Source organism: Muscardinus avellanarius, assembly GCF_963383645.1.
Source record: "Muscardinus avellanarius genome assembly, chromosome: 7".
NCBI lineage: Eukaryota > Metazoa > Chordata > Mammalia > Rodentia > Gliridae > Muscardinus > Muscardinus avellanarius.
In genome coordinates, this window is record NC_137793.1 from 116,037,568 (window position 1) to 116,051,455 (window position 13,888).

At 45.8% G+C, this 13,888-nt stretch overlaps 1 protein-coding gene across 1 annotated transcript in view; it reads right to left on the reverse strand.

Moving 5' to 3' along the window:
• Positions 1-13,769, reverse strand: part of DCAF6 (DDB1 and CUL4 associated factor 6) — a gene marked incomplete at both ends in the record, with an annotated part of 111,209 nt that extends 97,440 nt beyond the window's left edge. The window contains 2 exons of the mRNA XM_080699288.1: positions 385-446; positions 13,673-13,769. Of these exons, the coding sequence (XP_080555414.1) occupies positions 385-446; positions 13,673-13,769 (159 nt within the window). The remainder of the gene's footprint in view (positions 1-384; positions 447-13,672) is intronic.
• Positions 13,770-13,888: the final 119 nt, after the last annotated feature.

Consider the following 13,888-nt stretch of genomic DNA (forward strand, 5'->3'; position numbering starts at 1 on the left):
CCACTAGAACTGGCTATATTAGGGACACTAGCAACCATGAAATCAGTTTCAGCAGATAAGACGGAAGCCTTTGGGTATTAGAAAATTCACCTGCAATTTAAAAAGTCTCGCATGCACTTTTCTAAATTCAGATACACTTTTTATCTTTTAACGTAAAACTGTATACTTCTTTTGTGGGGGAGGAGGGTTAGGGAGAGGGTTAGTGCTGGGGACTGCACCCAGGGCCTTGTGTATGCTACACCAGCTCTACCACTGAGCTACAAGCCCAGCCTACTCCTGTTTCATTAAAGTTAGCCACAATCCTTTCTAGGAGCGTCAGGGCACCTAACCAGACATTAAACACATACTAAAATCCTTGATAGTTGAGAATTAACCATTACTTACACAGCCATCATGTACATTTAGGGTTGCTTCAAGTTTTAATCTTTGGATAAATTCTCTTCTTCCTGTTTAAAATGAAAGAAAGAACTAAATAAAGCATACAATCTATTGCTGAGAAAAGTCTCCCACGGAAATCAAGAGCCTAGAATCTGGCATGAGAGGTAGATTCAAGCTCTAATTTCAGCTTCACCCTTTATAAACGAAGTGATACCGGACAAAATTAACCTCCTCCTAGGGCCTAGTCTCCCCATTAGCATACCTACCTCGTGGTAATTGTGAGAAGTAAATGATTTGAGGACAAAAAGAACTCAGCACAATGTTTGGCCCACCACAGCAAACATTCAAACCTATCTTTATTCATCCATTCATTCAACAAATATTTATTTAGTACTCACTCTGTTCCAGCCAATGTTCTAGAAGCTAGGAATATAGTGTAAAAATGAAAGACATCTTCCCTTCTCATGAAATGACAAAGACAATAAGCAAAGTATTATAGTGCTATGTTAAAAATTAAAAAAAGAAAGAAAAGAGGGCAAAAGAGGGCGGGTATAGGGCTAGGCTTTCTATTCTTTTTTTTGGTGGTACTGGGGATGGAACCCAGGGACATCTACCTCCAAGCGACACCCCCAGCCCTATATTTTATTCTTTATTTTGAAACAGGGTCTCACTGAATTGTAAAGGGCCTAAGTAGTAGCTGAGGCTGTCCGCGAACTGGGATCCTCCTGTCTCAGCCTCCTGAATGCTGGGATTACAAGCGTGCGCCACCACACCCAGCTAGGCTTTCAATTCTAAATAGTCTAGAAAATAGCAATAATAAAATGCCACCACAACTGAAAAAGTATATCAATTTTAGAAATGTAAAATATTTTATTTACAATGATGAAATGTCTTGTCAAAAAATAAATAGACAGCCTAAATTCTCAGAAATAGTAAAAAAAAAAAAAGTATTGCAAAAACAGACTAATTTTCTGCTTTGGAAAAAATGTCTCCATCTAAAAAATGAATCATCTTTACCAAAGATAGATCAGAAAGCATGTTTATTCTGAAGCTGTAATAAAAGGACACCGAATTTATGACAAAGAAGATAACTAACTAGTAATCAGGATGATGAGCTTGCTAATAGAATTAAACTTGACTATGCTCTCTATATACTGCCACAGAAGACAAATGTCTGTTATGTTTTCTTGCCATCTAATGTAAAGATCAAAATCTTCGTAAAGCCAACTTATTTCCTTCATTTTTATAACTGGTAAGATGAATAGGTAGAGGACAAACATATAGGTTAGAAAATTAACTGTTGATTTTTTTTTTGTACTGGGGGTAGAGCCCAGGGGCCTACCTCCAGGCTATACTCTCAGACCTATTTTATATTTTATTTGGAAACAGGGTCTCACTAAGTTGCTGAGAGCCTCACTAAGTAGCTGAGGCTGGCTTCCAACCTGTGCGATCCTCCTGTCTCAGCCTCCCAAGCACAAGGATTACAAGCATGAGCCACCATGCCCAGCAACTGTGGGTATTTTTCTGGCTGGAAGAGGTCCTCTGATTCCTAAGATTTATTAAAATAAAGCAACCTAGAGAAAGTCAGTAAAGTGTTTCCATAAACTAGGTTGTTCTTTTCTTTTTAGTACTGGAGATTGAACCCAGAGGCATTCTACCTCTACGCTACACTCCCAGCCCTACTTTTATTTATTTATTTATTTATTTATTTATTTATTTATTTTTGAAACAGAGCCTTACTGAGCTGCTGAGGCTCTCAGTGAGTTGCTGAGGCTGGCCTCAGACCCGTGACTGCCCGCATCAGCCTCCCGAGTACTGGGACTGCAGGCATGTGACATCATGCCCAGCTAGGTTGGTCTTTATATAGTGAACTTTTCCTCAGCATAATAACAAGCACCTATTAAGAAAGGCCCTATGGGTGATAGCATATTTAATGATACACTGAATGCTTTCTATCTAAAACCAGAAATAAGATAGACACTCTAGCCAATGCAATAATGCAAGAAAAAAAGAAATAAAAGACAGACTGGATAGGAACAACACTGTTCCTATAGGAAAATGGCATGATTGTCTAAGTACAAAAATCCCTGACAATAAGCTAAAAAAAAAAAAAATTGAATATGTGAGTTCTGCAAGGTCAAAAAACTAAGATCAGTACACAAAAACCAATCACATTTTTATATGGTAATGATAAATTTTTTGTGTGTTGCCCGGGATTAAACCTAGAGGCATTCTACCTTCAATCTATATTCCCAGCCCTGTTTTATTTTTTATTTGGAAAAAAGGTCTCACTAAATTGCTGAGAGCCTTGCTAAGTTTCTGAAACTGGACTTGAATCTGTGATCCTCCTGTCTCTGCCTCCCCTGTCTGGGATTATAGCCGTTTGCCACCATGCCTGTGTTAGGCATACATTTTTTAAAAAAATAAGACATGTTGAAGATTTGTATCTTGATAATTACAAAATGCTAATGAGAGAAATCAAAGACCCAAATAAATGAACTGACATATTGTATTCAAGGAATGGTTCTTCCCAAATTCATTTTAACTACATCATTGCCTATCAAAGTTCTAGCTATGTATTTAGAGAAATAAATATTACTATGTTAAAACTCATATACAAAGGCAGAGAACCTACAAGAAGCCAACTTTGAAGTAGAGAAAAGGGAGAGAAATCACTCTCCCCTAATGTTAAAGCCTACTATATAGCCTCAGAAACAAGACATTATGGAATTCACAGAGGAAAAGACAGATTAGATGAACAGCAAAGAGAACTGAGAACTAGATCTACATAAATATGCCCAAGTGGTTTTTAACAAAGATGCAAAAGCAATTCAATGAAGGAAGGATAGCCTTTTCAATAAGTCATGCTAGAATACGTGGATGAAAATGAACTTCAGAACCTTCATAAAGGTCCCAGCAATTTGTATTTTGGAAGTTACTGGCAGGGAATCCTGCGATTTGGAAGCTCGGGGTGGCCCCGCCACCTGCTAGTGAAGGATCCTGGGAAGAGCAGCAGCGTGCCCTCTGGGGCACACCTAGAGGCCAGGCCCCTAGAAGGGGTCCTGCGCCACAGCCTGGGATCCCCATAGGTCTCAGCAGCTCTGGAGAGACCACTGCCTCTGTGGTTGGCCATATGTCCATGACTGGAAGGAAGAGGCCAGCTGGACCCTCAGTTTCTCTTTAGGTTTCACCTGTGATGAGGCCTATCCTGTTCACTTCGAAGCGACAGTATCAAGAAGCCTACTCTTGCCCAGCTGCCTCCTGGGGAGTTCTGGCTGGCACTTCAGCCCCACCGCTGAGGGCGCAGAGCTGCCCTGGAGGCAGGGGAGGAGAGCAGGGTGCAGGCTCCAGCACTTGGAGAGCGGGTCTCTCCCAGGACCTCATCGCCAGCCCCACCACCAGGTGTACACAGGCAGCAGCAATTACCTGAGCACCTCCCATGCGCCAAGTGCTGATGTGCGTACTAGGGACCCCACAGTGACCAAACACAGGATTCCTGCTGTCTCGGGTCTTTAGAGATGATAAGTGATATACCAAAAAAGGGAAAAATCAACCTCTGGTTACATGTTACACCTCACACTTCACACCTCATACTAAATTAACTTAAAATGTGTACTGAACTTGCCGGGCGTGGTGGCGCACGCTTGTAATCCCCGCGCTTGGGAGGCAGAGACAGGAGGATCGCACAGGTTCGAAGCCAGCCGCGCGCGCTGGCTTAGGAGACCCTGTTTCCAAAGAAAAATGTAAAAATAGGTCTGGGAGTGTAGCCCGGAGGTAGAAGGGCTTCCAGGAACCCCAGTACCACCAAAAAAAAAAAAAAAATGTGTACTGAACTTAAAAACTCTATAATTTCAGAAAAAAACGCAGAGAAACTATCTGCAGGACCTCATAATAGGTTAGGAATTCTCTGAAGGGTTGAGGATGTAGCTTCGTGGTCTAGTACTTTCCTAGTATGTAAGAGGTCCTGGGTTCAGTCACCAGCATAGGGTTGAGAAGGAGGGTCCAATACTATTTTAGCTGGGCATGGTGGCCCAATCCTATCATGCCAGTACTTGAGAAGCTAAAAGAAGAGGACTACAGGTTCAAGGCAACTTAGAGGGACCCTTAGAAACAAAGTGAGACACACTGTTTCAAAATAAAAAATAAAAGGGCTGGGAGTGTAGTTTGGAGGCAAAAAGCCTCTGGGTTCAATCTCCAGGGCCAAAAATAAACAAACAAGTCTCAAAAAACAGCACTTAAAAAGAAGCTAATCCAAACACAAAATGAGGGAAAAGTATTTCACTGAAAATATACAGGTGGAGAGCTGGGCGCGGTGGGCACGCTTGTAATCCCGCGCTTGGGAGGCGGAGACAGGAAGGTCACACTGGTTCGAAGCCAGCGGCGCTGGCTTAAGAGACCCTGTTTCCAAATAAAAATATAAAATAGGTCTGGGAGTGTAGCTCAGAGGTAGAAGGGTTTCCAGGAACCCCAGTACCACCAAAAAAAAAAAAAAAAGAAAGAAAAAAAAGAAAATATACAGATGGAAAAGAGACACATCATCATTAGCCATTAGAGGATGCAAATGAAAGCCAAAGTGGCATTCACTGTGCAGCTCTCAAAACAGCTAAAATTAAAAAGTGATAATACCAAACGAGGGAGAGGACACCGAGAAACTACGGTACCCATATGTGGCTGATGGGAATTTAACATGATGTTCGGAAATGCACGTGGCGGCATATTACAAAATTAAAACAATATGCTTACTATATGGCCCAAATGAAAACTTGTGTTTACACAAAAACCTCGAGATGAATATTAATAACTGCTTCGTTCTTGGCCAAAAACTAGAAAGAATCCCAAAATTCACCAGGTGAATGGTTAGTCAGTCACACATCCACACTATAGACCATCACTCACCAACAAAGAGAAACTACTGATGCACACAACACTTGGATGGATCGCAAACAATGCCAAGTGAAAAATCCAACCTCGAAAGGCTGACCCGGGCATGCTGACACCTGCCTATAATCCCAGGACTCGGGAGGCTGAGACAGGATGGTCAAAGCTTCCAGAGCAGTCATGGGAACTTGGCAAGACGGTCAGCAACCTAGAGGAACTCTGTTCCAGAACAAAAATGAAACGGGCTGGGGTGCAGCTTGGAGGTGGAAGGCCCTGATTCAATCCGCAGTCCTTGGGGGTGGGGGCTACACACTGTCATTCTTATATGAGATATACATTATCTATCTAACACCTTTTTATTGATGTTAAGACAGGGTCTTGCCATGTTGCCATGCTAGCCTGGGACTTGTGAGCTCAAGCGCTGCTGCTGCCTCAGCCTCCCAAGTAGCTAGGACTGTAGGTGTGTACCACCACGCCCAGCTCATGTAACAGTCTCAAAGTGATAACATAGAGATGGGGACAGAACGGTAGTTGCCAGGAGTTAGCAGTGGGGAAAGAATGTGGCTACTGCGATAAATAGGTATCAGAATGGACCTTTGTGCCGGGCCTGGTGGCCCACACTTCCAATTCCAATACTTGGAAACAGGATCGCAGGTTCATGGCCAGCTGCAGCTACTTAGTGGGACCCTCCACAAATAATGAGACCCTGTTTCAAAATAAAAATGAAGAATAGGGCTGAGGGTATAGCTCAGAAGTAGAATGTCCTTGGGTTCCATCCCCAGTTCCACCAAAAGGAATTGGGTGTGAAGGAACTGTTCTGTATCTTACCCTCATTAACCTATTCATCCAAATTGATAGGTTAAACTATGTGGAAAGCTGGGCATGCTGGCACCTGCTTATCATCCCAGTATTTGCAGATTCAAAACCAGCCTCAGCAACTTTGTGAGGTACTCCCCAATTTAGTGAAATCCTGTCTCAAAATAAAATAAAAATAGGGCTGGGGTTGTAGCTTCAGAATCAGACACAAAAAAGAAAATCAACAAAAATATCTACATGGAAAATACATATCGCATGCACGCACACACATACACACACAAGACCATGTAACAGTGTGAAATCTGAACCAGGTTCATGGATTGAATTTATGTCAATTTAGTAGTTCTTATATTGTGAAAATGTTAGCATTGGAAGTACTGGTTGAAAAGTAGATCTACCTATGTATTATTTCTTACAATTGCACATGAGTCTAAAATTACATTAAAAGAAAATATTTTCAAAGTATCAAAAAAGCTTCCCACAAAGAAAGAACAGATGGCTTCAAGGTTGACATCCATCAAATATTTAAGAAAAAAGCAATTTTAATCTTATATAAACTCTTCAGCAAAAGAGAATACATCTCAACTCATTCACCTGGTCAGTATTATCCTGGTATCAAAGAAAAGTATAGATTAATATCCTTTATAAACACCAGTCCTACATTCTTACTAAAACTGAACACAGCAATCTATATAGGATAATTTACCAGGATTAGTGAGATTTAGTCCAGGAACTAAGTGTTAGTCCAGAAACATTCAAAAGTCAATTAATGTTAAAACATGCCACACAAACAGAATCACTGAAAAATTGGAAAATCATCTCTATAGATTGGGGGAAGGGGTAAGAACCTAGACAAGAGTCAACAGCCAGCAATCGAGGAAGAGAAGGGAACTTCCTCAATCTTATAAAGGGCATCAACAAAAAACCCAGAGCCAACAACATACTTAATAGTGAAAAACAATCTTTTCCACCTAAAATCATTTGGAATGAGGCAAGAAGGCCCATTCTCACTACTTCCACTCAAGATTCTACTGATTTCTGGCCAATAGTTAAGCAAAAACCAAAGCCTGGTGGTGGCACACACTTGTCATCCCAGCACTTGAGAGGCTGAGACAAGAGGATCGTAGGGCCGTGGCCAGCCTCAGCTACTTAGTGAGGCCCTCTGCGACTTAGTGAGACCCTGTTTTGAAATTAAGAACAAAAAATAGAGCTGGGGGTGTATGTACCATGGAGGTAGAATATCCCTAGATTCAATCCCCAGTACCAAAAAAAAAAAAAGACAGATGGAAAAAGATAACATAAAATTATCATAATATCTAGCGATGCAATCATCTACCAAAATACTCAAAAAGCTTCAAGAAAAAAAAATTACATGAACACACGGATAGGTTTAAGTGAGGTTCCAGAACGTAAGGCCAACATAGAAAATCAACTGCAGGGCTGAGGATACAGGTCAATGGTAGAGCACTGGCCTAGCATGCACAAGGACCAGGTTCATCCACAGAACCACACAAAAAATGCCTATTACAACAGCAATGGACAACAATATTGAAACTCTTTTACCATGTAGACTATCTTCAAAAGCATGAAACCTGTAGGATAAATCTAACTGAAACCCTAAAATACTGCTGAGGGAATCAGTCTACCTAGGGACATTTAGATAAACCAGTCATAGTTTGAAAGATGAGAGCCCCCCTAGAATAATGTACAGATTCAACACAAAATTCCAACAAACTGACAAGCTGCTTTTAAAACTTATGTGGAAATGCTTACATCTGTTCATAAAGAAAACCATGTCTTTATATAACTCTCTGTAAATAGATGACCTTTTGGCAGTTAAAAAAAATTATGGAAAGGGACCAAAATAGCCCAGACAACTTTGGAAAGAAAAAAAAAACCCAAGTTCAAAGTATCACATAACTGACTTAACAGTCACTATACAGACATGCAGTGCTGGCAGGACACATCTGGATTAATGAAATATTATTAAAAATGACAAACATATATGGTCAACTGACTTCCAACAAAGCGAAAGGGTAGTCTTTTCATAAATAGTGGTGGATCAACTGTACATTTATCTGCAATGAAATATGTAAACAAACAACAATATACTCTACACAGCTACCAGAAAGGCTAAAATTAGGAAGACTATCTATGCCGAATGCTGATAAGAAAGTAAAACTGGAGCTCTGACACAGTACTAGTGCTTCTCATAAAGTTAAAACACTTACACAGCCCAGCTGTCTCACTGCACACATTTAACCTAGAAATGAGAATTTGAAAGTATACCACCCTAGTTATTTTTTCAAGGTGTAAATGAAGTTTCAGTGTTTACATATTTCTTGTAAGTAATCAGCATTGTTTAAATGGTTTTTTAGAAATCTGCTTTATATACTTAGGAAGTTCACCCACTTTAACAGCGAAGGCAGTAACATTCAACTACAGTCATAAAGATTACACACCATCTAAAAGAGCTTTGCAAACCTCAAGCCACAAGTCATTAGTGGTTATTCTACTAGGTCAAGACCAAATTTTTTTTTTTTTTTTTTTTTTTTTGGTGGCACTGGGGATTGAACCCAGTGGTGCTCTACCTCTGAGCTACAGCCCAGAGCCATTTCATATTTTTTACTTTGAAACAGGGTCTCACAAAGCTGTGGAGGGCCTCACTGAGTTACTGAGACTGGCAGCAACCCTGTTAGCCCGGGTCTCAGCTTCCCAAGTACTGAGACTGTGGGTGTGCTCCACCACACCCAATTCAAAACCAACTTTCTTTTTGTAGTACTACTGGTGGTAGAACCCAAGGGCCTTCTACCTATACTCCTATTTTTATTTGGAATCAGGCTCTCACTCAGATGCTGAAGCTGACTTCAAACCACAATCTTCCTGTCTCTGCCTCCTAAGTACTGGGATTATAGGCATGCACCACCATGCCCAGCTTCAAGATCAACATTTTTAAGAACAAGATATAGGACAGAAAATAGAAAACACCACATCTAGTAAGGCTAAATTTCCATCTGAAAAATCTTTTATTTAGCTGTATCTCAAGTTGCCACATGTATGTATTTTCACTGTAGATGATGTAAAATTTTTGTTTTTGTCTTTTGGGGCAGGTCTGGGGATGAAACCCAGAGGCATCTGACCTCCGAGCTACACCCCCTGCCCTATTTTGTATTCTTTATTTTGAAACCAGGTCTCACTGAGTTGCAAAGGGCCTCACTAACTGAGGCTGTCCGCGAACCACAATCCTCTGGTCTCAGCCTCCCGAATGCTGGGATTATAAGTGTGCGCCACCACACCCAGCTGATGTAAACATTTTTAAGGCCTAATCTAAAACTATCTGTACAATAAGTTCTATTTTATATAGAGGCCTGTACAATTTCTAAGCACTTTCAACCTAATCCAACCCATACAGTGAAGAACAAAACTCATAGCAACACTGTCATACTGTCTAAATGTTATAATTTGCTAATGTGCCTCTGGTGGTCTTAAAGAGCATCTGTAAAATCTATTATATTTGTGTGTGTATATATATATATTTATATTTTATGTTATATATATATATAGTGTGTGTGTGTGTGTGTGTGTGTGTGTGTGTGTGTGTGTGTGGTGGTGGTGGTACTGGGGTTCCTGGAAGCCCTTTTACCTCCGGGCTACACTCCCAGACCTATTTTATACATTTTATTGGGAAACAGGGTCTCTTAAGCTAGCAGGCTGGCTCTGAACCAGTGTGATCCTCCCATCTCCGCCTCCCAAGCACAGGGATTACAAGTGTGCACCACCACGCCCGGCTATTTGTTATATTTAAAGTCAATTTTCACTACTAAAGCCATAAATTTCTTTCAACTTTCACTGAGATTCTGAGAATAAAGAAACAATACGGGCATGGTGGCGCATGCATGTAATCCCAGCATTTGAAAGGCTGAAACAGGAAGATCACAGTTCACAGCCAGCCTCAGCTACTTAGGGAGACCCTTTTCAACTCAGTGAGACCCTGTTTCAAAATAAAGAATAAAAAATAGGGCTGAAGGCTAAGTAGAATGCCCCTGGGTTCCATCCTTGGTACTGCAAAAAGAAAAAAAAGAAACAAAAATACAAATATTCCGAGCGGGTATGGTAGTGTACGCTTGTAATCCCTGCGCTTGGAAGGTGGAGACAGGAAGATCGCCCCGCACTGGCTTAAGAGACCCTGTTTCCAAATTTAAAAAGTATAAAAATGGGTTTGGGAGTGTAGCCCAGAGGTAGAAGGGTTTCCAGGAACCCCAGTACCACCCCCCCCAAAAAAAAAAAAATCCCACTAACTTTTCGCCAGTGGGTAAACAAGGAGGCAGAAGTGAGAGGTTACTGACCTCCCAGAATTCACTGTAGCTGGGGCATCCGTAGGAAGAACCTGCTCATGTACAATGCAGGTGCACTGGGGACACTAGGGCATAAGAAATGCAAGATTACCCAGGTCAGTACATACTGACTCCACTGACCTCTGAAGGACAGACTTCTAAAGCCCTTCTCCTCCTGCCCCCAAAAGAGGTTCATCTCCATTAAAAACAGTTCCCAGCTGGGTATGGTGGCACACGCTTGTAATCCCAGCATTCAGGAGGCTGAGACCAGAGGATCGGGGTTCAAGGACAGCCTCAGCTACTTACCGAGGCCCTTTGCAACTTAGACCCTGTTTCAAAATAAAGAATAAAAAACAGGGCTAGGGGTATAGCTCGGAGGTAGAATGCCTCTGGGTTCCATCTCCAGACCCACCCACCCAAACACACACACAAATTGTTCCTGGCTGCTTAATTATGACTTCAGCATAGGGTGTGGGGGGGATGGAATTGAACCTGTTTCAGCCTGGAGTTGAATTTTAAGGAAAGCTTTGTAAGAGTATTTTAAGGTGGGAACCTTGGTACAGGCCTATAATCCCAGGGACCCAGAAGGCTGAGGCAGGAAGATCATAAATTCAAGGCCAGATTGGACAACTTAGTGAGACCCTGCCTCAAAATATTTTAAAAGGATGGGGGGTGGGGCGGTATGGTGGCACATTTGTAATCCCAGTACTTTGGAGGCTGAAACAGGAGGATTGCTGGTTCAGGGCCAGCCTCAGCTACTTAGTGAGACCTTGTTTCAAAAATAAAAAAGAATAAAAAAATCGGGCTGGGGATGTAGCTTGGAGGTAGAATGTCCCTGGGTTCATCCCCAATTTGGGGGGGGGGGCATTCAATCAGTGAAGGAGAGGGCATGGGAAGGAAGCTGTGATGTTTGGTGATGGATAAGTTAACTTGCTTTTAGTGATTATTTCATGATGCATATGTCTATCAAATTACCAAGCTATATACCTTAAATATATATAATTTTGTCAATTTCACCATAATCAGGTTGCAAGTTATTTTTCTAAAAATTTCATTCAGACACTAAGATGAATTTTGCTGTTCTAAAGTGTAGATGAGTTGGATACAATGGTGTAAAGGTCTATTAGGGGCAAAGGCCAAGAAATTAGATGTTATTTTCAAATACTTATGACACTAATTTTAAGCTGGGCATGGTGGGGCACACCTGTAATCCCAATATTTGGGAGGATGAGAAAAGAGGATTAATCACAGGTTCAAGGCCAGCCTCAGTAACTTGGCAAGGCCCTCAGCAACTTAGGCTGTTTCAAAGTAAAAAACACAAAGGGCTGGTGGTGTAGCTCAGAGGTGGAATGCCCTGGGTTCAATGCCCAGTACACAAAAGCGAGTGGCTCAGTCGACCGCAGTACTTCAGATGGCTAAAAACTGTAAAGAAAGAATGAGTCTATCTTTGTATCTCGAGACTCAGTACAGAAACACCAAGTGCAAACCAATGCTTGGGACACCACGCATTCGGATACCGCACAGGCACACTTCTCTGCTACATATGAGCTTGAAGAATGCGAGGAACAGCTTCGGGAAACAAAACTGTCGCCTCTCAGGGCAGAGCTGTGGGCCAGGAACAGGAGGGACCGCTGGGATTTTTATTTCACTCTTGAGATTTCACAGAAAGAATGCATTCGTGTTGCTTGAGCCACATAAAAAAAAATTTAAGTTACTCCCTAACCTCGCACTTGACAAAACACAACTTCTGGCTGTAAAGACATTTCATTCTCTTCTATTTTCTGTTCTCTTCTTGGAAGAAAAAATAAAATCACAAACCAACGACAAATCCTTTTACTTGGCACATCCGTGACACAACAGTCGGAGCGGGGTTAGGAAGACCTGACTAGGTGCGTTCACTTTGCACAAACGGCACTTTTCAGTCGACTCAGACGCGACCCAGAATCCCCACAAAATCATGTTATCCGAAACGAAAAAAGTGGAACACTGCTCGCTCAGTGCTGCAGGTTGTTTTTAGGAAGCTTAACTAAGAAATAGAAAATGCCAAGTGTGTTTTCCAGGGGTGGGAATGGGAACGAGAGCGCGAAACCCTACACCGCCCAGAAGCGGTCAAAGCCAACTGCGCCGCTCGGGGAGCCGGGGCGCGGGGTGGGGGTCCGGGAGCGCTTGGAGGGGAGCCGGGGCGCGGGGTGGGGGTCCGGGAGCGCTTGGAGGGGAGCCGGGGCGCGGGGTGGGGGTCCGGGAGCGCTTGGAGGGGAGCCGGGGCGCGGGGTGGGGGTCCGGGAGCGCTTGGAGGGGAGCCGGGGCGCGGGGTGGGGGTCCGGGGGCGCCTGGAGGGGGGCCGGGGCGCGGGGTGGGGGGCCGGGAGCACTTGGAGGGGAGCCGGAGCGCGGGGTGGGGGGCCGGGGGCGCTTGGAGGGGAGCCGGGGCGCGGGGTGGGGGGCCGGGGGCGCTTGGAGGGGAGCCGGGGCGCGGGGTGGGGGTCCGGGAGCGCTTGGAGGGGAGCCGGAGCGCGGGGTGGGGGGCCGGGGGCGCTTGGAGGGGAGCCGGGGCGCGGGGTGGGGGTCCGGGAGCGCTTGGAGGGGAGCCGGGGCGCGGGGTGGGGAGGAGGGGCGCGGGGGGGGCCGGGAGCACTTGGAGGGGAGCCGGGGCGCGGGGTGGGGGGCCAGGGGCGCTTGGAGGGGAGCCGGGGCGCGGGGTGGGGGTCCGGGAGTGCTTGGAGGGGAGCCGGGGCGCGGGGTGGGGGTCCGGGAGCGCTTGGAGGGGAGCCGGAGCGCGGGGTGGGGGGCCGGGGGCGCTTGGAGGGGAGCCGGAGCGCGGGGTGGGGGGCCGGGGGCGCTTGGAGGGGAGCCGGGGCGCGGGGTGGGGGGCCGGGGGCGCTTGGAGGGGAGCCGGGGCGCGGGGTGGGGGTCCGGGAGCGCTTGGAGGGGAGCCGGAGCGCGGGGTGGGGGGCCGGGGGCGCTTGGAGGGGAGCCGGAGCGCGGGGTGGGGGGCCGGGGGCGCTTGGAGGGGAGCCGGGGCGCGGGGTGGGGGGCCGGGAGCGCCTGGAGGGGAGCCGGGGCGCGGGGTGGGCCGGGAGCACTTTACGCCGAGTCCTTCGTGGGCGCCAATCCCGGGGGGTGGTCGCCGGGGACCCCCAGCGCCTCGGGACGGAAGGGGAGCGGGCCCCGCGCCGAGCGCGGCCGAGGCCCCGGGCTCCCCAGTGTCGGCGGCCCCGCCGGCCCCGGGCTGGTGCCGCGGCGCCCTCCCCGGGCCCGCCCGCTCACCCAGGTAGCGGCTCCGCAGCCGGGACGGGTCCTCCAGCCCCAGGGCCCTCCGCCTCACGTCCCACAACAGGTGTGGGCAGGAGCCGCCCCGAGACATGGCTCCGCGGCCCGAGCGGCCGGGCGCCGGCGGCTCAGCACCGAGCGGCGCCGCCACCGTCCGCGCGCCGGGCTCGCGCCCACCGCTCACGCCGCCGCCGCGCCGCCCTCGCCCGCGGA